Source organism: Nomascus leucogenys, chromosome 17, assembly GCF_006542625.1.
Source record: "Nomascus leucogenys isolate Asia chromosome 17, Asia_NLE_v1, whole genome shotgun sequence".
Classification (NCBI taxonomy): Eukaryota; Metazoa; Chordata; class Mammalia; order Primates; family Hylobatidae; genus Nomascus; species Nomascus leucogenys.
The window spans coordinates 33,799,786-33,822,378 of NC_044397.1; the positions used below are offsets into that span (position 1 = coordinate 33,799,786).

The following is a 22,593-nucleotide window of genomic DNA, read 5'->3' on the forward strand; positions in this document are numbered from 1 at the left end:
AAGACTCTGTCTCAAAAATAAATGTTTTTGGATGAGCAGTGTCTGAAATTTAACCTCCCATGCACTCTCTCTCAGAAGATACATATTAAAAGCCAGTGGGTCTCAGTGGCTCACCCCTGTAATCCCAACACTTCGAGAAGCCAAGGCAGGAGGATCGCTTGATCCGAGGAATTCAAGGTCAGCTTTCCTGTTTCCTGGATCCCATGCCTACCTCATGCGATCATTTATTTTGGAGACAGGGTCTCACTTCATAGCCCAGACTGGAGTGCAGTGGCACCATCATAGCTCACTGCAGACTCGAACTCCCTGGTTCAAGCAATCTTCTTGCCTTGGCTTCCCAAAGACAAATTAATTAAAATTTTAAAAGCCAAATTAATTAAACAATTAGCTGGGCATAGTGGCACACACTTGTAGACCCAGCTACTCAGGAGGCTGAGGCAGGAGGATTGCTTTAGCACAGCAGTTCAAGGCTGCCCTGAGCTGAGCTGTGATGGTGCCACTGCACTCCAGCCTGGGTGACAGAGTGAAACCTTGTCCCTAAAATAAAGGAGAAAACAAGCACAGGCAGGCATGAGATCCTGGAAACAGGGAAACTGGCCCAGGAAAAGTGAGTAGAGCCCCCAGGGTGATGGTAAAAGTCGATCCCAGGACAATAGACGTGTACCAGAGGATGAGGGCAACTATTCCAGGCTGGAGCATGACAGAGAACTCTCCAGTGGGTGTGGATGACAAGCATGTTGGTAGATTACTGATGTATTACATACAGCAGGAGGTTTACACTTGTAGCAAAGAATTTGATATGAGGTAAACCCAAGGAAAACAAAGCATATGAGCGAAGATGTGGATTAATGCTAAGGAAAACACACTTCTGAATATAATTTACATCATTATGGTAAAATCTGGACATCAAGCTAACAAAAATTAGATATCTATGATGGGAAGACAGGGGGGTAGTATAAAAAAATGGCTATCTCTTCTGTAAATTCGAACATCATCTTTAAATGTAGCATAAGCATAATGTTTAGAATTATGAAAGCATAGACTAAACAGATCAAAGAGTAGAAAGTTCTGGCCTCTGGGGATGGGGTGGAAGAGGCATGGGTCCTCCCTTGCTTTAAATATCTATAGCTCTGTAAAATATGTACATTGTATCAAAGTTCATTTAAGGTATGAAAACTAAGTATACAAGAAAGTCATGGTTCAAATATAAAACGTAGGCCAGGCGCGGTGGCTCATGCTTGTAATCCCAGCACTTTGGGAGGCTGAAGGGACAGGATGGCTTGAGGCCAGGAGTTCAAGACTAACCTGGACATAGTAACACCCCATCTCTACAGAATTCTTTAAAAGGTTAGCTGCATGTGGTGGTGCTGCCCTGAAATATAGAAACACACACACTCGCTCTCTCCTTCTAGGAAGAATAAGAGAGATTGAGTTTCTAGAGAAAATTATCTTAGATCTTGTCAGTGTCAGGATATTAATTGCCAGAGGAAAGAAGGCCAGTAACACTGTCCCTGCAGCACCAAGAACCAATGATATTGTACCCGCAAGTCAAAGTCTGTGTAAAGACCAGGCATGGTGGCTCACGCCTGTAATCCAAGCACTTTGGGAGGCTGAGACATGTGGATCACCTGAAGTCATGAGTTCAAGACCAGCCTGGTCAACATGGTGAAACCCCGTCTCTACCAAAAATACAAAAATTAGCCCGGCATGGTGGCAGGCACCTATAGTCCCAGCTATTTGGCAGGAGAGGCAGGAAAATCACTGGAACCCAGGAGACAGAGGTTGCAGTGAGCCTATATCACACCATTGCACTCCAGCCTGGGTGACAAGAGCGAAACTTCATCTCAAAAAAAAAAAAAAAAAAAAAAAGAAAAGAAAAAGAAAAAGTCTGTCCAGATAGCTATAAGACCATTCTACTCTGTCTTGAAGGTTTTGCTTTAAGACCTTTTAAAAGGCAATTACTAAACAAATGTTCTTTATTTTTTATTATTTTTTTTGAGATGGAGTTTCACTCTTGTTGCCCAGGCTGGAGTACAATGGCTGGATCTCAGTTCACTGCAACCTCCGCCCTCCTGGGTTCAAGCAGTTCTCCTGCCTCAGCCTCCCAAATAGCTGGGATTACAGGCATGCGTCACCATGCCTGGCTAATTTTTTGTATTTTTAGCAGAGACGGAGTTTCACTGTGTTGGCCAGGCTGGTCTCAAACTCCTGACCTCAGGTGATCCACCCGCCTTGGCCTCTCAAAGTGCTGGGCTTACAGGTGTGAGCCACCACGCACGGCCTAAACAAATGTTCTTAGGAGATGAATTCCACATGGTTTTAAGATGCAAGTCGTTTATCTGAAGTTCAGATAGAGAAAGGTGAAAGTGTTGAACATTTTATTAATGTCAAGTTTTAAAAGCTTCACATTTGGGTTACACTAAGATAGAGGACTGCTGCTTCTTAAAGAAGTTATCCTTTAGCACTGGGTTGTTGATTTAGGAGTTATGGAGCTTGGCTATTTTTTTGCTAAGCATTCATAATCTATAAATTCATAATCTTGTTCTATGACTTGGCTCAGTAAAGTCAGGCTCTCATCTTCTTCCTTCAGGAGAGAACAGACACTGTTATACCTCCATGATTCTCAGCACATTATCACTGCACATTTGGCAAGATGCACCCTCTAACAAAATGGACCCTCTTAACCATGTTTAAGCAGGTAGCTCGGTAGCAATTAAGTACATTCACATTGTTGGGCAACCATCACCACCACCCATCTCTAGAACTTTTTCATCTTGCACAACTGAAGCTTTGTACCTATCGCATCAGGGGTCCCCAACCCCCCATCCGTGGCCTATTAGGAACTGGGCCACACAGCAGAAGGTGAGCAGCAGGCTAGCAAGCGAAGCTTCATCTGTATTTACAGCCACTCCCCATCACTCGCATTACCACCTGAGCTCTGCCTCCTGTCAGATCAGCGGCAGCATTAGATTTTCATAGCAGCACAAATCCTATTGTGAACTGCGCATGCCAGGGAACCAGGCTGCATGCTCCTTATGAGAATCTAGTGCCTGATGATCTGTCACTGTCTCCCATCACCCCCAGATGGGATCATCTAGTTGCGGGAAAAGAGCTCAGGGTTCCCACTGATTCTGTATTACAATGAGCTGTATAATTATTTCATTATATATTACCATGTAATAATATAAAGTGCACAATAAATATAATGCTCTCGAATCATCCTGAAACCATCCCCTCACCCGCCAGCCTGTGGAAAATTTGTCTTTCACAAAAACTGGTCCCTAGTGTCAAAAAGGTTGGGATCACTGTATTTAATCACTCCTCATTCCCTCCTCCACCCAGCACCTGGCAACCACCATTCTACTTTGTCTCTACGAATTTGATGACTCTAGGTACCATATCTAAGTGGAATTGCATAATATTTGTCCTTTTGTGAGTAGCTCATTTTTAAATGCAGTTTTGATAGACATAGAACACCATCCTGACAATGAGTTAAGCAAATGATGGGGTATAGCTACTACTTCTAGTCCAGAAATCTTTACCCTGGAGTTCTTGGATCAAGCCCCAGGGATCAAACCCCCTTTAAAAGATAAGTCTCTCATTATTTATTTATTTTTTTTTGTGAGATGGAGTCTCGCTCTGTCATCCAGGCTGGAATGCAGTGGCATGATTGTGGCTCACTACAACCTCTGCTTTCCGGGTTCAAGTGATTCTGCTGCCTCAGCCTCCTGAGTAGCTGGGATTACGGGCGCCCATCACCACACCTAGCTAATTTTTGTATTTTTAGTAGAGACGGGGTTTTGCCATGTTGGCCAGGCTGGTCTCGAACTCCTGACCTCAGGTGATCCACCTGCCTCAGACTCCCAAAGTGCTGGGATTACAGGCATGAGCCACTGCAACCAGCTGAGCTTCTTATTTATGAGGTTTTCATAGGAACCATTAACCTGAAAAATGCTTATCACCATTATCAGCATTCTAGGTCTGGTCTCCTTTGAGAGCATTTTTTAATTTTTTAAGACAGTCTCGTGCTGTTGCCCAGGTTGGAGTAGAGTGGCACAATCACAGCTCAAGCAATCCTCCCACTGTAGCTTCCCGAGTAACTGGGATTACAGACACATGCCATTACACCTGACTAATTTTTGCATTTTTTTTGATATGGGGCCCTCGCTATGTTGCCCGGCTGGTCTCAGAGCTCCAGGGCTCAAGCAATCCACCCACGTTAGCTTCCCAAAGTGCTGCAATTATAGGCATGAGCTACCACACCTGGCTTGAGAGCTTTTTTATTTTCTTTTTTTGGAGATGGAGTTTTGCTCTGTTGCCCAGGCTGGAATACAGTGGGACAATCTCGGCTCACTGCAACCTCTGTTCTGGGGTTCAAGCAATTCTCCTGCCTCAGCCTCCTGAGTAGCTGGGATTACAGGCACAAACCACCACACCCAGCTAATTTTGTATTTTTAGTAGAGACAGGGTTTCACCATGTTGGCCAGGCTGGTCTTGAACTCCTAACCTCGTGATCTGCCTGCCTCGGCCTCCCAAAGTGCTAGGATTACAGACGTGAACCACTGCTCCCAGCCGAGAGCATCTTCTTGGTCCCAAATCAAGATTAACTGCCCCAGCTAACCACACCATCCACCTGGTCATATTGATTGTATGGTCCTTTATTTTGCTGATAAGTCACCTTTGACACCTAAGAGAAGTATCACTCTATAAACTCCTAGCCCCGTGTTGATCTGGTCATGAAATAAATGTGAGGTTGCCTTCCTCATATGAAAAATTTCTGATATAAGTGCAAATCAAACCACAATGAGATAGCACTTTATACCCATGAGGATATCTATTACTGAAACACCTAGAAAATAACAAATGTTGGCAAGGGTGTGGAGAAATTGGAATCCTCATGCATTGTTGGTAGGGATGTGAAATGGTACATCTACTGTGGAAAAGTACGTGGTAGTTCTTCAAAAATTCAAAATGGAATTACCACATAATCTAACAATTCCACTCTGGGTATATACTCCAAAGAATTGGGCCAGGCACGGTAGCACACACCTGTAATCTCGGCACTTTGGGAGGCCGAGACGAGTGGCTTGCTTGAGCTCAGGGTTTTAGACCAACCTGGGCAACATGGAGAAATCCCATCTCTACAAAAAAAAAAAAAATACAAAAGTTAGCTGCCAGCATGGTGGTGCATGCTTGTAGTCCCAGCTACGTGGGAGGATTGCTTGAGCCCAGGGAAGTCAAGGCTACCGTGAACAATCGTTGTGGCCACTGCCTTCCAGCCTGGGTGACAGAGCAGGACCCTGTCTTAAAAAAAAAAAAAAATTGGAAGCAGGGACTCTAACAGGCTTACACACCCATGTTCATAGCAGTGTATTCACCATGGCGAAATGGTAAAAGAAAGTGACATGTCGATTGACAGGTAAATGAATAAATACAATGTGGCATATATATACATTCAATGGAGTATTATTCAGCCTTAAAAAGGAAAGCAATCCTGACATGCCACAACACAGATGAACCTTGAAGAAGGTATGCCAAGAGGAAATATATCAGTCGCAAAAGTACAAATACTGTACAATTCCACTCATGAGGTCCCTAGAATAGTCAAATTCATAGAGACAGAAAGCAAAATGATGGTTACTAAAAGGGCTAGGGGAAAGGTGTGTTGGGGACTTTGTAGTGAACGGGTAGGGAGTTTCAGTTTGGGAAGATAAATACTGTTGTAGAGACGGGCTGGGCATGGTGGCTCACGCCTGTGATCCCAGCACTTTGGGATTACGCCGAGGTGGGTGGATCACTTGAGGCCAGGGGTTTGAGAACAGCCTGGCTAACATAGGGAAACCCTGTCTCTACTAAAGATTAGCTGGGCACCGTAGTACATCTCTCTAATCCCAGCTACTCGGGTCACTGAGGCTCAAGAATCAACTGAATCTGGGAGACAGAAGTTGCAGTGAGCTGAGATGGTGCCTCTGCCCTCCAGCCTGGGCAACAGAGTGAAACCATCTCAAAAAAAAAAAAAAAAAAAGTCACTTTAGCATCAAATCCTCTCCCCTGCCATACCTTTCCCAAAAAGGAGACCAGTAAAGTGAAGTTTTAAGCCAGAGGCAGCGGGACAAGCTCCCACGGAATTAGAATAGCTTCTAGGCACCAAGAAGTCACTACTCAAAGATGACCCGATACAGCAGGGGTAGGCGAAACACATTAACTTCAGAGGATGTAGCAGGAGTGAAGCCCACCTGCCCAGTCACCTGCCACATGCAACAGCCCAGGCCCCGGCAGGGTGACCCTCTGCAGAGCTGCCCCACCAGGACCCCTGGACACTCCTCCGCGATCCTAAGTCACTTACCTCACCAAAGTGCTTCTCGATGATGTTCAAAGCCGACCGGCCAATTTGACGGTTCTCATGCAGCTGTAAAGCCTCAATTCTATCAATCCCGCCAAGTTCTTCTATCAGAAGACACAGGTTTTCCTTCTCAGACCGTTTCTCTGCCGCCTGTGACCAAGTACAAGGGGACATGAGACCCCTCCCCAGCAGGAGCCCTTGTGGGATGGGGCCTCTGCCAGCCCTCAAGGGAGCTGCCCCCAGTGGAAGCAGACCAAAGGCTACCATTCCAGAATGGATAGTTGCAATCTTCCCATTTCAGGTATCCACAATATATAGACACATATCATAACTATAGGGCCGGGTGCAGTGGCTCATGCCTGTAATCCCAGCACTTTGGGAGGCTGAGGTGAGAAGATAACTTGAGCCCAGGAGTTTGAGACCAGCGCGGGCAACATAGCAAGACCCCGTCTCTGCTAAAAATACAAAAATTAGCTAGGTGTTTTAGCACAAGCCTGCAATCCCATCTACTTGGAAGGCTAAGGTGGGAGGATCACCTGAGCGTAGGAAGTTGAGGCTGCAGTGAGCTGAGATCACACCACTGCATTCTAGCCTGGGTGACAGAGTGAGATCCTGTTTCAAAATATATATAATTTATATAATTTTATTTATTTATTTTTAGAGACAGACTCTTGCTCTGTTGCCCAAGCTGGAGTGCAGTGGCATGATCTCGGCTCACTGCAACCTCCACCTCCCAGGTTCGAGTGATTCTCATGCCTCAGCCTCCCGAATAGCTGGGATTACAGGCGTGAGCCACCATGCCTGGCTAATTTTTTTTTGTAGAGATGGAGTTTCACGATGCTAGCCAGGCTTGTCTTGAAGTCCTGACCTCAGGTGATCTGCATACCTCGGCCTCCCAAAGTGCTGGATTACAGGTGTGAGTCACCATGCCCAGCCAAAAAACAGTAATTTTTTAACAGGACCCTAACCAAATGAATCCAGCTAGCCTCCAAGATTGCCCTGATGATCCCTGACCCCTGGTGCTCAAACCCTGTGTAGTTCCCCACTCACACTGAATGGGGATGACCTGTGTAACCAATAGGATGTTGTGGAAGTGACAGACAGAATGTGACCTCCAAGGTCAGGTCATGAAGGACATTGAGGCCTTCACCTTGCTTTTAGACCCCTTACTCCATAGGAAGCCAGCTGTCATGATGTGAGGACACTCAGGCAGCCCAGTGGAGAAGGTCCACGTGTCCAAGCGACTTCCCAGCCATCATGTGAGCCTCCTCAGAAGCCAATCCTCTTGACCAGGCACGGTGGCTCACACCTGCAATCCCAGCACTTTGGGAGGCTGAGGTGGGAGGATGACTTGAGCCCAGGAGTTAGAGAACAGCCTGGGCAACATAGCAAGACCCTTTCTCTACTAAAAATACAAACATTGGCCAGGCGTAGTTGCATCTGGCTGTAGTGTCAGCGATTCAGGTGGCTGAGGTGGGAGGATTGCTTGAGCCCAGGAGATCAAGGCCGCAGTGAGCTAGGATCACAGCACTCCAGCGTGGGCAGCAGAGCAGAGATCCTATCTCTCTGTCTGTCTCTGTCTCTCTCTGTGTCTCTGTCTCTCTCTGTGTGTCTGTCTCTGTGTCTCTGTCTCTCTCTGTGTCTCTCTCTGTGTGTCTGTCTCTGTGTCTCTGTGTCTCTCTGTGTCTCTGTGTCTCTCTGTGTCTCTGTCTCTCTCTCTGCGCGTCTCTCTCTGCGCGTCTCTCTCTGCGCGTCTCTCTCTGCGTGTCTCTCTCTGCGCATCTGTCTCTCTCCCTGTCTCTCTGTCCATCTGTCTCTGTCCATCTGTCTCTGTCTCTCTCCATCTCTGTCCGTCTCTCTCTCCATCTCTGTCCGTCTCTCTCTGTCTCTGTCCATCTCTCCGTCTCCGTCTCTGTCCATCTGTCTCCGTCTCTGTCCATCTCTCTGTCTCTGTCCATCTCTCCGTCTCTGTCCATCTCTCCGTCTCCGTCTCTGTCCATCTCTCCGTCTCCATCTCTCTGTGTGTGTGTCTCTGTGTGTCTCTCTCCGTGTGTGTGTCTCTCTCCGTCTGTATCTCTCTCCGTCTGTGTCTCTCTCCGTCTGTGTCTCTGTCTCTGTCTGTCTGTCTCTTTCGCTGTCTCTGTCTCTATAAAGACAGCTACAGTCACTCCCCACCCTGAACTATTAGTGACTGCCCCTTTATCTGATTTACTTTATCCATTACTCCCTACCTGATGTGTCTGTCCTCCGTCTCTCCCCTCATACATAATGTCCATTACAGCAGGGACTTTGCACTGTCATAGTCTGAGCATCTGATAAAATATCTGGCACATAGACATTTGTTTGAGAAAACGAAGACCATGGTCCTTCGAGATGGCTCTTTTTGTGTTTATCCACAGGACACATGGACAGAGGAGGGTGGAGGTATTGGGGGAAGAGAAATAATCCAACTTGGGTTTTGTTTGAGACGGAGTCTGGCTCTGTCGCCCAGGCTGGAGTGCAGTGGCACCATCTTGGCTCAACTGCAACCTCTGCCTCCCGGGTTTCAAGCGATTCTCCCACCTCAGCCTCCCGAGTAGCTGGGATACAGACGTGCACTACCATTCCCGGCTAATTTGACGGGGTTTCACTATGTTGGCCAGGCTGGCCTCAAACTCCTGACCTCAGGTGATCCACCCGTCTTGGCCTCCCAAAGTGCAACTTGAGTTTTAAGAGCCACATTAAATGCCTGTATCCAGTTGGAGACAGCTACTTACAAACCAACCTGTTCAGAACGGCTCACCTGGAGGATGCAAGAGATGACATCAAGGATGATGAGAACAATTTTAACATCCGGGGCAGTGAGCAGATTCACCAGTGGCTCCAGGACCCCAGAGTGGACGAGCTGGATCAGCTGATCCATGGTGGCCCCTGTTGCAAAGTTCGCCACCGTCCAGACAGCCTCTTTCTGGACTTTAAATTCTCCCTGCAGAACAAGAACGTTTACATTCTCTACAGATCCTCGAGAATCTAAATATAAGACACCAACTTGGTTCACTTTCTAGGGAGGCTGGTGACAGCCAGGACTGCATGTACAATTTACATAGGATGCCTTGGCTACCTGCCTCCAGCTCTTTTTTCCCCCATCACTCTGTCGCCCAGGCTGGAGTACAGTGGCGCGATCTCAGCTCACTGCAATCTCTACCTCCCAGGTTCGAGCGATTCTCCTGCCTCAGCCTCCTGAGTAGCTGGGACTACAGGCATGTGCTACCACGCCCAGCTAATTTTTTGTATTTTTAATAGAGACGGGTTTCACCATGTTGGCCAGGATGGTCTCGATCTCTTGACATCATGATGCGCCTGCCTCGCTCAGCCTCCCAAAGTGCTGGGATTATAGGCACTCACCACCATACCCAGCTAATTTTTGTATTTTTAGTACAGACAGGGTTTCACCATGTTGGCCAGGTTGGTCTCGAACTCCTGACCTCAAGTGATCCTCCTATCTCGGCCTCCCAAACTGTTGGGATTACAGGCACGAACCCCATGCCTGGCTCCTGCCTCTAGTTCTTGGTCAGAAGATGGCATCTTTGGAAAGCCAAGGAGGAGGCAGGAGACTCAGGTGGGGTCTTAGAGGGAAGCTCTAAGACCAAATAGGCTCATTTGCCCACATCAGGCTACAGGGAAAAAATGAAACTGACATTAACCAATTCAGGTAATCTACATAGACTAGGAGTTATGCTTGGGGTTTTAGATGACAGTGGCCTATGTCTGCATTTCTAGTCTTTCTGATCTAGTAAAGCTTTGACCAAGAAGCTGTAAGGCTGGGCACACAGATACAACCTAAGGGACCAAGCCAGCCCAGAGGTGACAGAGAAAGACCACTGAAATATCATTCAGGTCGGGCACGGTGGCTCACACCTGCAATCCCAGCACTTTGGGAGGCCGAGGCAGGCAGATTGCCTGAGCTCAGGTGTTAGATACTAGTCTTGGCAATATGGTGAAACCCTGTCTCTACTAAAATACAAAAAAAATTAGCCGGGCGTGGAGGTGTGCACCTATAATCCCAGTTAATCAGGAGGCTGAGGAAGGAGAATCACTTGAACCTGGGAGGCAGAGGTTTCAGTGAGCCGAAATCGTCCCACTGCACTCCAGTCTGGGTGACAGAGCGAGACTCCATCTCCAAAAAAAAAAAAAAATAACAAATAATTGCTCAATAAATCTTTGTATTTATAAAGTGCACTTGGCCAGAGATACAGGAGGAATTTATCTTCTATTCTTCTATTCCTGGGTAGGATTTATTCCCATTTTATTGCTGAGGAAAACTGACCTCAGTGTAAAAAAACAAAACAAATAACTTATGGCTCCAAGCAAGTTATAGTTCAAAAGATACCACTTGAAATATGTTCTTTGATTCATAACTAGATGTTTCTCACTAGAATATGTACAGATTTACAGAGGTGTGCAGGACCAGAAGTACTGAACAGATTGGAAGATGCTATAATTTGGGCAACACACCTGGTCTTTCTCTCTTGCCTAGCTTGTCATACTTGGTGCACCCTGGGAACTCACTACCCAGCCTGAGAACAGGAACACCGCCAGCAGCTTCTCCTCAACCCCATGAGACTCCACCTGCCTCCCCACCCCCAGCCCAAGGTAACCATTCCTGACTATAGATGGTTTAAACATAGCTCATTCCTTTAAAGGTGGCAAAAAGAAAAATGCCAAGGATAGTCATTGCTCCTGCAAAAGGGGAGTACAAATCAGGAGAAATAATGAAGTTTTTTTTGTTCTTGTTTTTTTGAGACAGTTTTACTCTTGCTGCCCAGGCTGGAGTATAGTGGCGCGATCGTGGCTCACTGCAACCTCCACCCCCCAGGTTCAAGTGATTCTGTCTTAGCCTCCCAAGTAGCTGAGATTACAGGCACCCACTACCACACACCTGGCTAATTTTTTGTGTTTTTAGCAGAGATGGGGTTTCACCATATTGGCCAGGCTGGTATCGAACTCCTGATCTCAGGTGATCCACCTGCCTTGGCCTCCCAAAGTGCTGGGATTATGGGCTTAAGCCACTGTGCCTGCCCCCAACTTTTTTTTTTTTTTTTTTTTTTTTGAGGCAGGGTCTCACTGTGTCACACAGGCTACAGTGCAGTGGTGTGATCCTAGCTCACGGCAGCCTTGACCTCCCGGGCTCAATTGATCCTCCTACCTTAGCCTCCCAAATAACTGGGACTACAGGCATATGCCACCAAGCCTGGCTAATTTTTGTATACATATATTTTTTGTAGAGAGAGTTTCACCACATTGAGTTCAGGCATTTGAGACCAGCCTGGGCAATCTATCCATCTGACTGGGCCTCCCAAAATGTTGGAATTACAGCCATGAGCCACTGCACTCAGCCTGCTTTATTGTATTTCTACGTTTAGATTAGAATTTTGTTGACATGACCACTTTAATCAATTTAACTTGCCTTTCCTTCAGTGTATGATATCACCATAGCATGATATGCTTTTCTTCCTAAAAATAAAAGCTCCACCCTCTTTTGGTAGAGAGAGAATAGATGGCACATTCTTTTACCACCGCTCAGACATAAGCCAATATTTACTAGCTCAAGAGCTTTCTGGATGTTTGAGCCATGGGGTCACCTTGTCATTGAATAATGCTTGTTCCGTCTTCCAAATCTTTAATGGGTTCTTCAGAATGGAACGCCCCGTTCCTTTTTTTCAGGCAGAGCTAGGACTCTGAGGTTTCAGAGCTCTGCTGTGATATCAATTTGCTTCTGCACCTGTGTCTGGATTCCTGAAGGAGTTCAACTCAGGGCTATTGGAAAGTAGTCCTTTGCCATGGTTGCTGTGTGAGCCACTTACGTTTTTTAGCAGAGCCACCAAGGGAGGCAAGACGTCGTAAGCAAGCAGCTGTTGAATGTGGTGACAAGGCCCCGCTGCTACGTTGCTCAGGGCCCAGGCTGCCTCCTTCTGGATGGAGGGCTTGTTGTGTTGCAGGAGCTGGGGGAGCACGTTCAGCATGCCTGCGTCGATGGCCATCTGCGTCTGCTCATCTGTGCCCGTGACAATGTTCCCCACGGTGCGGAGAGAAGGGGTCTGGAAGAGCAAGGCTAGAAGTCTAAGTATTTCAAGTCTATCCCAGGAGAAGGCAACAATCACACCAAGTTCTGTTCTCTCCCAAACATTGTCATGCTATAGCTGATGGTTGTCTGGAAGCCTGTGAACAGGAATTGTATCTGTGATCATTATTTATTCAATTCATCCATGGCCTTTTTTTTTTTTTTTTAAATAAAGAGACAGGGTCTTTACTGTTACCCAGGCTGGAGTCCATGATCATAGCTCACTGCAGCCTTCAACTCTTGGGCTCAAGTGATCCTCCTTCCCCAGCCTCCCAAGTATCTGGGACTATACGGATGTGCCACCATGCCCGGGTAATTTTTAAGATTTTTGTAGAGACAGGGGTCTTAATATGTTGTCCAGGCTGGTCTCAAGTGATCCTGCCTTGTCTTCCCAAAGTGCTGGGATTAGAATCATGAGCCACTGTGCCTGGCCCATGGATGTTTAAAGGTGATTTAAAGGAACTTTCCTGCTTCCCACTTGTTTGGCTCAAGTGGGACAGAAATACCCAAGAAATACCTTTATTGAGAAATGCTGCTGTTCTCATATGCTTTCAATTTCATCATCAAATGCTAAATTGACGATTGGTTTTTTTTTGTTTGTTTGTTTGTTTGTTTGTTTTGAGACAAGGTCTTGCTGTTGCCCAGGCTGGAGTACAGTGGTACGATTTTGGCTCACTGTCACTGCAACCTCTGCCTCCTGGGTTCAAGCAATTCTCCTGCCTCAGCCTCCTGAGTAGCTGGGATTACAGGTGTGTACCACTATGCCTGGCTAATTTTTGTATTTTTAGTAGAGACGGGGTTTCACCATGTTGCCCAGGCTTGTCTTGAACTCCTGACCTCAAGTGATCTGCCCAACTCGGCCTCCCAAAGTGCTGGGATTACAGACATGAGCTACTGCGCCCAGTGACTATACTCTTTATCGTATAATAATGACTGAATTAGTATTTATCATCAGTTTCAAGCGTGTTGCATATTTAATTGGAGATAATGAGATCTCAATGCCATTTCCTGGTGTGATTGGGAAGCCCTCCGTGATGACTCAGAAGATCCCCAGGACAGGTCTACGACTGGGCTCAAAACAACAACTCTCCTACAATAGCGGACTATGGCTTTATTCAGATTTCTCTGTACTGTAGTGGCAGCCCCAGTAAAGCCCAGCAACAGTTCTAGAATTTTCCTAGCCTATTAGGCTGCTTACCTGATACCAAAGTGAGAAGTAGAAGTGGTACTTCAGGCCAGTCATGGCCTTACCAGGGCAGCTCCAAATGGGCCCCAGAACCCCAGGGTAAGCAACTTCTTAGAGAATTTACTTCTCCACTTTGGGAGGCCGAGGCGGATGGATCACTTGAGTCCAGGAGTTTGAGACCAGCCTGGCCAACATGGTGAAACCCTGTCTCTACTAAAAATACAAAAATTAGCTGGGTGTGGTGGTGCACACCAGCTACTTGGGAGGCTGAGGCAGGAAAATTGCTTGAACCCAGGAGACAGAGGTTGCAGGGAGCCAAGATTGTGTCACCGCACTCTGGCCTAGGCAACAGATTAAGGACTTTGTCAAAAAAAAAAAAAGCAACAACAACAACAACAAAAATTGCTTGTCTTATCTCATCCTCTCCATGCCCCTAGCATTATCCTGAAACCAACTCGACATCTGAGAAGTCCTATACTAATCTCAAAATAGATGATCACTAAGGCTGCAGAATATGCAATGTTAGGCAAAAGATTAAGAAAATAAAGAGCAGACAGCATAAAGACATCTTCAATATAATGCACCCACATTTCAAAGCAGTATATGATGTAGGTGACATGTTTAATAACATAGCAAAGCGGCAGGGCAGGGCACAGTGGCTCATGCCCATAACCCCAGCACTTTGGGAGGCTGAGGTGGGCAGATCACCTGAGGTCAAGAGTTCAGGACCAGCCTGGCCAACCTGGTGAAACTCTGTCTCTACTAAAAATACAAAAATCAGCTGGGTGTAGTGGTGGTGAGTGCCTGTGATCCCAGCTACTCGGGAGGCTGAAGCAGGAGAATTGCTTGAACTTGGGAGGTGGAGGTTGCAGTGAGCCAAGATTGCACTCCAGCCTGGGTGACAGAGACTCCATCTCACACACACACAAAAAAACAACCTAGAAAAGCAATTAGTAATGGTTTTACTTGCTTTCTGCCTATATCTGAGCTAGTCTAAGAGAACAAACTGGGGAGAAGATAATGGGTTTTTTTTTTTTTAATCCCCAGAGTCTCACTCTGTCACTCTGGCTGGAGTACAGTGTGCCATCATAGCTCACTGCATCCTCAAACTTCTGGGCTCAATAAATTCTCCCAACTCTGCCTCCCCAGTAGCTGAGACTACAGGTATGCACCACCACACCCAGCCAATTTTTTTTTTTTTTTTTTTTTTTTTTTTTTTTGAGATGGAATCTCACTGTTACCCAGGCTGGAGTGCAGCGGCACGATCTCAGCTCACTGAAACCTCCACCTCCTGGGTTCAAGGAATTCTCCTGCCTCAGCTTCCCATGTAGCTGGAATTACAGCTGTGCGCCACCACACTCAGCTAATTTTTTTGTGTTTTTACAAAGAAATTTTTGCATTTTTGTATTTTTACAGCTGTGAGCCACCGTGTCCGGCCTTTTTTTTTTTTTTAAAAAAAAGCTGAGGCCAGGCACGGTGGCTCACGCCTGTAATCCCAGCACTGTGGGAGACCGAGGTGGGCAGATCAAAAGGTCAGGAGATCGAGACCATCCTGGCTAACATGATGAAACCCCATTTCTACTAAAAATACAAAAATTAGCTGGGTGCGGTGGGGGGCGCCTGTAGTCCCAGCTGCTCGGGAGGCTGAGGCAGAAGAATGGCGCGAAACTGGGAGGTGGAGCTTGCTGTGAGCAGAGATCGCGCCACTGCACTCCAGCCTGGGCGACAAAGTGAGACTCTGTCTCAAAAAAAACAAAACAAAACAAAAAAAACCAAAGGAGATGGGGTCTCACTATGTTTCCCAGGCTGGTCTCGAACTCTTGGCCTCAAGTAATCTGCCTGCCTCAGCCTCCCAAAATGTTGGATGACAGGCGTGAGCTAGTATACCCAGTGGAATTTTCTTTTATACTTGTATAAGAAATTCAAATGTTATGATGAGCTTATACGCCCATTCAGTGTAAGTCAATTTGCTGAAGTCTACACATATGGACTGCTAGAAGGAGACAGTGTATGAATAGTTCACTGGGTGGTGGGATTATAAGTAATTTCACTTGGTACTTTTCTTTTTCTAGTTATCCAGTTAAGAAAAAGTGTTACTTAACACCCACTAGGATTTGACATCAAAATAGATTCAAGCTTTTGGCCGCAGAGTAGCAAAGATGGGCAGGCACGGTGGCTCACGCCTCTAATCCTAGCCGTTTGGGAGGCCGAGGCAGGAGGATCACCTGAGGTCAGGAGTTTGAGACTAGCCTGGTGAAACTCTGTCTCTACTAAAAATACAAAATGAGCCAGGCATGGTTGCGGGCACCTATAATCCCAGCTACTCGGGAGGCTGAGACAGGAGAATCGCTTGAACCCGGGAGGCAGAGGTTGCAATGAGCTGAGATTGTGCCACTGCATTCCAGCCTGGGTGACAGAGCAAGACTCTGTCTCAAAAAAAAAAAAAAAAAAAAAAAAAAAAGAATAGCAAAGACCAGGGAAATGCAGATGACAAGCCTTGCCCCAGAACCTGCTAAAGTGACTATGACCCAAGGACTCGAATCTGCAGGGCCCGGGATTACATTTACCAAGACACTGAGTTCTGAGCTGGTCATGAGCACTACCAGCCTGGGCAGGACCCCCGTGTCAACCACTTGGCCGATGCGCTTATTGGAGCCGTCGGTGAGGTAGGACAGTGCCCAGCAGGCATCCGAGAGAACCTCGCTGTCCTGGTGCTGCAGGAGGTGAAGGAGGGCCGGCAGTATCTGTTTCACCGCAGTGTCGCAAGGGTATGGGTTCTTGTTTCGGCACAGATTCGACAAGGTCCACGTGATGTTCCGCAGAAATGTGATCTGTAACAAGGAGACTGCCTCCAGCATTGGGTGCAAAGGAGAGAAAATGCAAACAGCAATGTGTTCTTACCATTTCCAATCAATATCATAGATCAGCATGAACCAGAGCTCTTTAAAATTTTATTTATTATTTTCAGACAGCCTTGCTCTGTCACCCAGGCTGGAGTGCAGTGATGCAATCTTGGCTCACTGCAACCTCTGCCTCCCGGATTCAAGTGATTCTCCTGCCTCTGCCTCCTGAGTAGCTGGGATTACAGGTGCCCGCCACCACACACACCCAGCTAATTTTTGTATTTTTAGTAGAGACGAGGTTTCACCATGTTGCCCAGACTGGTCTCGAACTCCTGACCTCAAGTGATCTGCCGGTCTCGGCCTCCCAACGTGCTGGGATTACAGGGGTGAGCCATTGTGCCCGGCTGAACCAGCGCTTTTGAACTTCAAATAGAAATGTGTTCTAGGCAGTGATGTGTATTAGGGACACAGAACAAGATTTGTATTTCACATTCCAATGTTAGATGGAGGTTTCCTTGTGTCTTTCAAAATGTCCTTTCCCATTTGATTGATGACCTCATTTCATTTTTCACTGACAACAAGATCAAGCAGGAGTTACTTGGTCTTCCCACTGGTCTAAAACACCACTGGCATGTCATCTCCAGATTTCTAATCTTCTAATTGAGAATCAGTCTTTCTACTCTGCCTCTGGATCCCATCCCTTTGGCCTTTTATTATTAGTTTTAGTTTTAGTAGAGACAGGGGTCTTGCTATGTTGCCCAGTCTGGACTTCAACTCCTGGGCTCAAGTGATCTGCCTACCTCCGCCTCCCAAAGTGATGATAGGCCTGAGTCACCACACCTGGCCCTTACTTTTTGCCTTTAACGATTCTGCCCAGAATCATCCCTGTCCCCAAATCACTCCCATCAGTAAGGAAACATACCCTGGGACTGTCAGCCACTCCCCTTCCGCCCCTTTCAGCCATCACCCCACTTCTGTCTTTCAGAGTCTACCCTCAGAGAGGCATCTATATTCACTGTCTACCTCCCAGATTCCCAATTGTTGGGGTTTTTTGTTTGATGAGACAGGGTCTCACTCTGTTGCCCAGGCTGCAGTGCAGTGCCGTGATCATAGCTCACTACAGACTCAACCTCCCAGGCCCAAGTGATCTGCCTACTTCTGCCTCCTGAGTAGCTGTGGCTACAGGCATGCTCTTTGGAGAGGAAGGTCTTGCTATGTTGCCCAGGCTGCTCTCAAACTCCTGGGCTCAAGGGATCCTCCCACCTTGGCCTCCCAAAGTGCTGGCATTACAGACATGAGCACCTGGCCTCCAATTGTTCTTCAGGCCATTCTAGTCATGTTTCTAACCCTTCTTTGGTGTTAGAGATGGGAATCAGCTCCTTCCAAGTCACCAAACTCAGCAGCTGCTTCTTGGTCCTAAAGTTACTGTCCCTCTCAGCTGTGGTTAGTAGTCAGCCCTTCCCTTTCGAATGAGCTCTTGGCCAGGTGTGGTGGCTCACACCTGTAATCCCAGCACTTTGGGAGGCCAAGGCAGGTAGATCATGAGGTCAGGAGTTCAAGACCAGCCTGGCCAAGATGGTAAAACCCCGTCTCTACTAAAAACACAAAAATTAGCCAGGCATGGTGGCATGTGCCCATAATCCTAGCTACTCAGAAAGCTGAAGCAGGAGAATCGCTTGAACCCAGGAGGCGGAGGTTGCAGTGAGCTGAGATTGCACCACTGCACTCCAGCCTGGTGACAGAGCAAGACTCGGTCTCAAAAAAAAAAAAAAAAAGCATAAAAAAAAAGAAAGCTCTTCTTGGCAACTGTGACACCAAATCTGGTTTTCTATGGCCAAATTAGCTGTTTCTACTCAGTCTTTTTGGCAGGCTCTGCCTGACTTTAGAACCTTAGAGCCCACAGGACTGGGTCCTAGGCTCTCGTCACACTCTAGGTCAGGGGTTGGCAAACTTTTTCTGTAAAGGGCCAGATTGCAAACATTTTTAGCTTGTGGCTTCTGTGGCAATAACAACTGCCCTTGTAGCCCAGACAGTATGTAAATGAGTGGGCTGCATGCCAGTAAAACTTTTTTTTTTTTTTTTTGGAGACAGGGTCTCACTCCATCACCCAGGCTGGAGTGCAGTGGTGCAATCACAGCTCACTGCAGCCTCAAACTCGAGCAATCCTCTCGCCTTGGCTTCCCAAGTAGCTGGGACTACAGACATGCGCCACCATGCCCAGCTTGATAAAACTTTATTGACAAAGCAAGTGGCCAGCCAGGTCAGGTTTGTGACCCCTGGCCCCAGCTGACCTTGCCTGGCTGGATGACATATACACATATGTCATCTAGCAGGGCACATTTGTCAATCCAACTCTGCTGCAATGGTGTCTCTAACTCGCCTCAACTTCATGCCTGCAACAAAAGCTCCAATTTCTTTTTTTCCTGCACTTTTCCCCTTTCTCTAGGAAGACAATCATCTGAACTATCTAACCTGAAACCTAGGGGCATCCTGGCTTCTTGCTGTCTCCCTTTCATGTCTAGGACAACTACGTCCCAGACCCACCTGCATCACCCTCTCTGCTATATTTTTTTTTTTGAGATGGAGCCTTGCTCTGTCACCAGGCTGGAGTGCAGTGGTGCGATCTCAGCTCACTGCAACCTCCGCCTCCCAGGTTCAAGCGATTCTCCTGCCTCAGCCGCCCGAGTAGCTGGGACTACAGGTGCATACCACCACACCCAGCTAATTTTTGTATTTTTAGTACAGATGGGTCACTGTATTGGCCAGGATGGTCTTGATCTCTTGACCTCATGATCCGCCCACCTCGGCCTCCCAAAGTGCTGGGATTACAGGCGTGAGCTACCGTGCCTGGCCTCCCTCTGCTATATAATTCTATGGCAGGCAGCCAGAAGGGCCTTTCTGTAAGATCAGACCACTTTACTCCCTTGGCCTCAAAATCCTCCAGAGCCTCCCTGTTGCCAGCAGGAAGGTGTCTAAGCCCTTTTCCTGCTTGCCATCTCAAGTGTTCTCTACTTAAACTCTCTCGGTCATGGCTAGTCTTTTTTTGGCTCAACTGTGTCAGATTTTTCTCCCATCTTGAAGGTTTTTGAGACAGAGTCTCGCTCTGTTGCCCAGGCTGGAGCACAGTGGTGCGACCTTGGCTCACTCCAACCTTTGCCTCCCAGGTTCAGGCAATTCTCCTGCCTCAGCCTCCCGAGTAGCTGGGACTACAGGCGCCCGCCATCATGCCTGCCTAGTTTTTTTTAGTAGAGCTAGGATTTCGCCATATTGGTCAGGCTGGTCTTGAACTCCTGACCTCAGGTGATCCACCCGCCTCAGCCTCCCAAAGTGTTGGGATTACAGGTGTGAGCCACCGTTCCCAGCTGAAGGTTTTGAACATAGTCCTCCGGCTTCTTTTTTTTTTTTTTTTTGAGGCAAATCTAGAACCCACTTCCTAAACCAGAAGTCCTCTTCAATCAACCACAATCAACCAGCCTTGACTCTAAGCCTCAAAAGAAGATCCTGTTCCCCATGAACAGAACTGGTGAGCCATTAACCCATTTATGCCAGAGGTTGCAAATTTTTGTGTGTGAAAAATCAGACGTTGGCGATGACCTTGAGCAGTAGGATATAAATAACTCCCACAAGCTTAGCATTCCAATAATGGAACACTAGGCATATATGCTAAACTGTGACCCTAGAATGGAGATTTCAGTCATCTATTTTGCAAGATGGTAAGCTTGTAGGCCTCTTCCAATGCCTCAAGGAGAAGGATCAGTGCTACTGGCCCCTAAAGACAGAGCTGAGTCAATCTTTACCTAAAATGATACTTAGTTCTAAGCTTTGCTATTATTAGTTTATTTAGAGACAGAGGCTCAATCTGTCACCCAGGCTGGAATGCAGTGGTGTGATCTTGGCTCTCTGCAGCCTCCATCTCCTGGGCTCAAGCAATCCTCCCACCTCAGCCTCCTGAGTAGCTGAGACTACAGGTGTCCACCACCATGCTCAGCTAATTTTTTTATTTTTAGAAGCATGGTCTCACTATGTGGCCCAGGCTGGTTTTGAACTCTTGGTGTCAAGTGATCCTTCTGTCTTGGCCTAGCAAGCACTGTAATCACAGATATGAGCCACCATGCCCAGCCCTGAGCCTTGTTTATGAGGTCCTAAGAGGCCAGGCAGCAGCCACATGATCTAGCATTGATTTGAAGTACGTCCCAATTTCCCGACATTAGAATTTGTTACTTAACAAGGTTCTCTCTCATTTAAAGACATTCACTTGGCCTGGTACTGTGGCTCATGTCCATAATCCCAGAACTTTGAGAGGCCAAGGTAGGAGGATTGCTTGAGGCCAGGAGTTCCAGACCAGCCTGGGCAGAATGGTGAGGCTCCATCTTTATTAAGATTATTTTAAAATTTTAATTCAAAAAAAAAAAAAGAGAAAGAAAGAGACACTTACTGGTAGGGTGGGTGAAATCAAGGCTAGCAGATGTGGGATGGCATTGCTTGAGATGACGTTATCTCTGAACTCTGGGCCGTCGCCTACAAATAGATCAGAATGTGACATTCAGAGAGAGAACAAAGACAATCCTGAAGTGGGCGACTAATTTTTTTAGAGTGTGCAAAGGGCAAGAGACAAAAACTCATTCCCAGATTCAGTAAGTAGGTAGTATAGCCACGTACTAAATTCTGGATCTCTGGCGTGGCTGGTGGGTGGACAGTCCTGATGTAATAGGCAGGCATCGCACGGCAGCAACTGCTAGAAGCAGAGCCAGCCAACTCAGCCAATGTGGGCTGGTGGCATCTCACAGCATGGTTCTCAGGAAGACGAAGGCTGGTCCAGACCAAGTTGTCTTACTAGAAGACCTTGGCACAGGGCAGTAACTTCCAATGCAACTCAGAACAAAGCCTGGGGATCTGTAGGTGCTGGTGACCAGCCATCAGCTACCTTAGCTAGGATAACAATTTTAGACCCTAGAAGTCTCTATTTGTATTTGTCAACCATCAAAGGCAAGGCATCACATTGTACCATCCAGTCTTGCCTCCTTTGCTGCACCAAGCAAAATGAGAGACAACTTCTCTAACAGGCACTTTTTCCTTCTGCAGGCTTTTTTTCTTTTTTTTTTTTTTGGATACAGGATCTCACTCTGTTGCCCTGGCTGGAGCGCAGTGGTGCAATCACAGCTCACTGCAGCCTCAACCTCCAGAACTCCAGCAATCCTCCCACTTTAGCCCCCTAAGTATCTGGGACTATAGGCATGCACCACTATGCCTGGTGAATATTTTTGTTTATTTTTTGCAGAGATGAGTTCTCACTACATTGCCCAGGCTGGTCTCAAACTCCTGCGCTCAAGCCATCCTCTCACCTCTGCCTCCTAAAGTGCTGAGATTAAAGGCATGAGTCACTACGCCAAGCCTTGGCAAGCTTTTGTTTTCTTTTAGCAGTTATTTTGTATTCTGTTTGCTAATTCCAATATGTGGAGTCCTTGGAGGTCTAATCGTACTGTTTCTGCTGACTCAGTCATGGGGGGTTGTTGCTTCTCTGAACTTGAAAATGCTAATAGTTGGCTGATCTTAATTTGTCAAAATCCTGAGGGATCTAATTGAGTTTTCCCAAGAAAGTCACTGGATTGATGTCAGCCAAGAATCTGGGGGCTTCCGACCCTACAGCACTAATTCACTAGACCACGTAGGAAACAGCATCGAGTGCCACATTCAGAAAAATAGTTTGAGGATTCCACTTTCAGGGAAGGCTTGTTAGCCCAAACCAAGGAGTGTTTTTTTGTTTTTTGTTTGTTCGTTTGTTTTTTTGGCATGTTCCCTTAGCAACTTCCACTGAAGGCAGAGTCCTTCTGGGGTCCCGAGTTATGTAAGGGTCTGTCATAAACTCCCACGCTGCATAAGCCAAAGACTTGTTCTTGAAGCCACTAAGCCCTGAGGCTGTAGGACCTTAGTGTTGGCAGATGTCTCTAGTTAGCCTGTGGCTTCAGTACACACTGTTTCAGCTTCAATATTTGGCCTCTAAACTTGGATTTGAGGGCTTTTGGTGTTTTGAGACAGAATCTCCCTCTGTTGCCCACACTGGAGTGCTGTGGCGTTAGCTCACCGCAACTTCGTCCTCCCAGGTTCAAGCAATTGTCCTGCC

The 22,593-nt window shown here is 46.9% G+C and overlaps 1 protein-coding gene across 1 annotated transcript in view; it reads right to left on the reverse strand.

Annotated features, from left to right (window-relative positions):
* Positions 1-2,363: 2,363 nt before the first annotated feature.
* KPNA7 (karyopherin subunit alpha 7) overlaps positions 2,364-22,593 on the reverse strand; it is a 33,076-nt gene continuing 12,846 nt past the window's right edge. Inside the window, exons 5-10 of the mRNA XM_003278055.2 lie at positions 20,908-20,990; positions 16,197-16,460; positions 12,187-12,420; positions 9,126-9,308; positions 6,347-6,493; positions 2,364-2,584 (exon numbers count right to left, since the gene is read on the reverse strand). Coding sequence (XP_003278103.1) covers positions 2,498-2,584; positions 6,347-6,493; positions 9,126-9,308; positions 12,187-12,420; positions 16,197-16,460; positions 20,908-20,990 — 998 coding nt within the window. The 3' untranslated portion in view covers positions 2,364-2,497. The remainder of the gene's footprint in view (positions 2,585-6,346; positions 6,494-9,125; positions 9,309-12,186; positions 12,421-16,196; positions 16,461-20,907; positions 20,991-22,593) is intronic.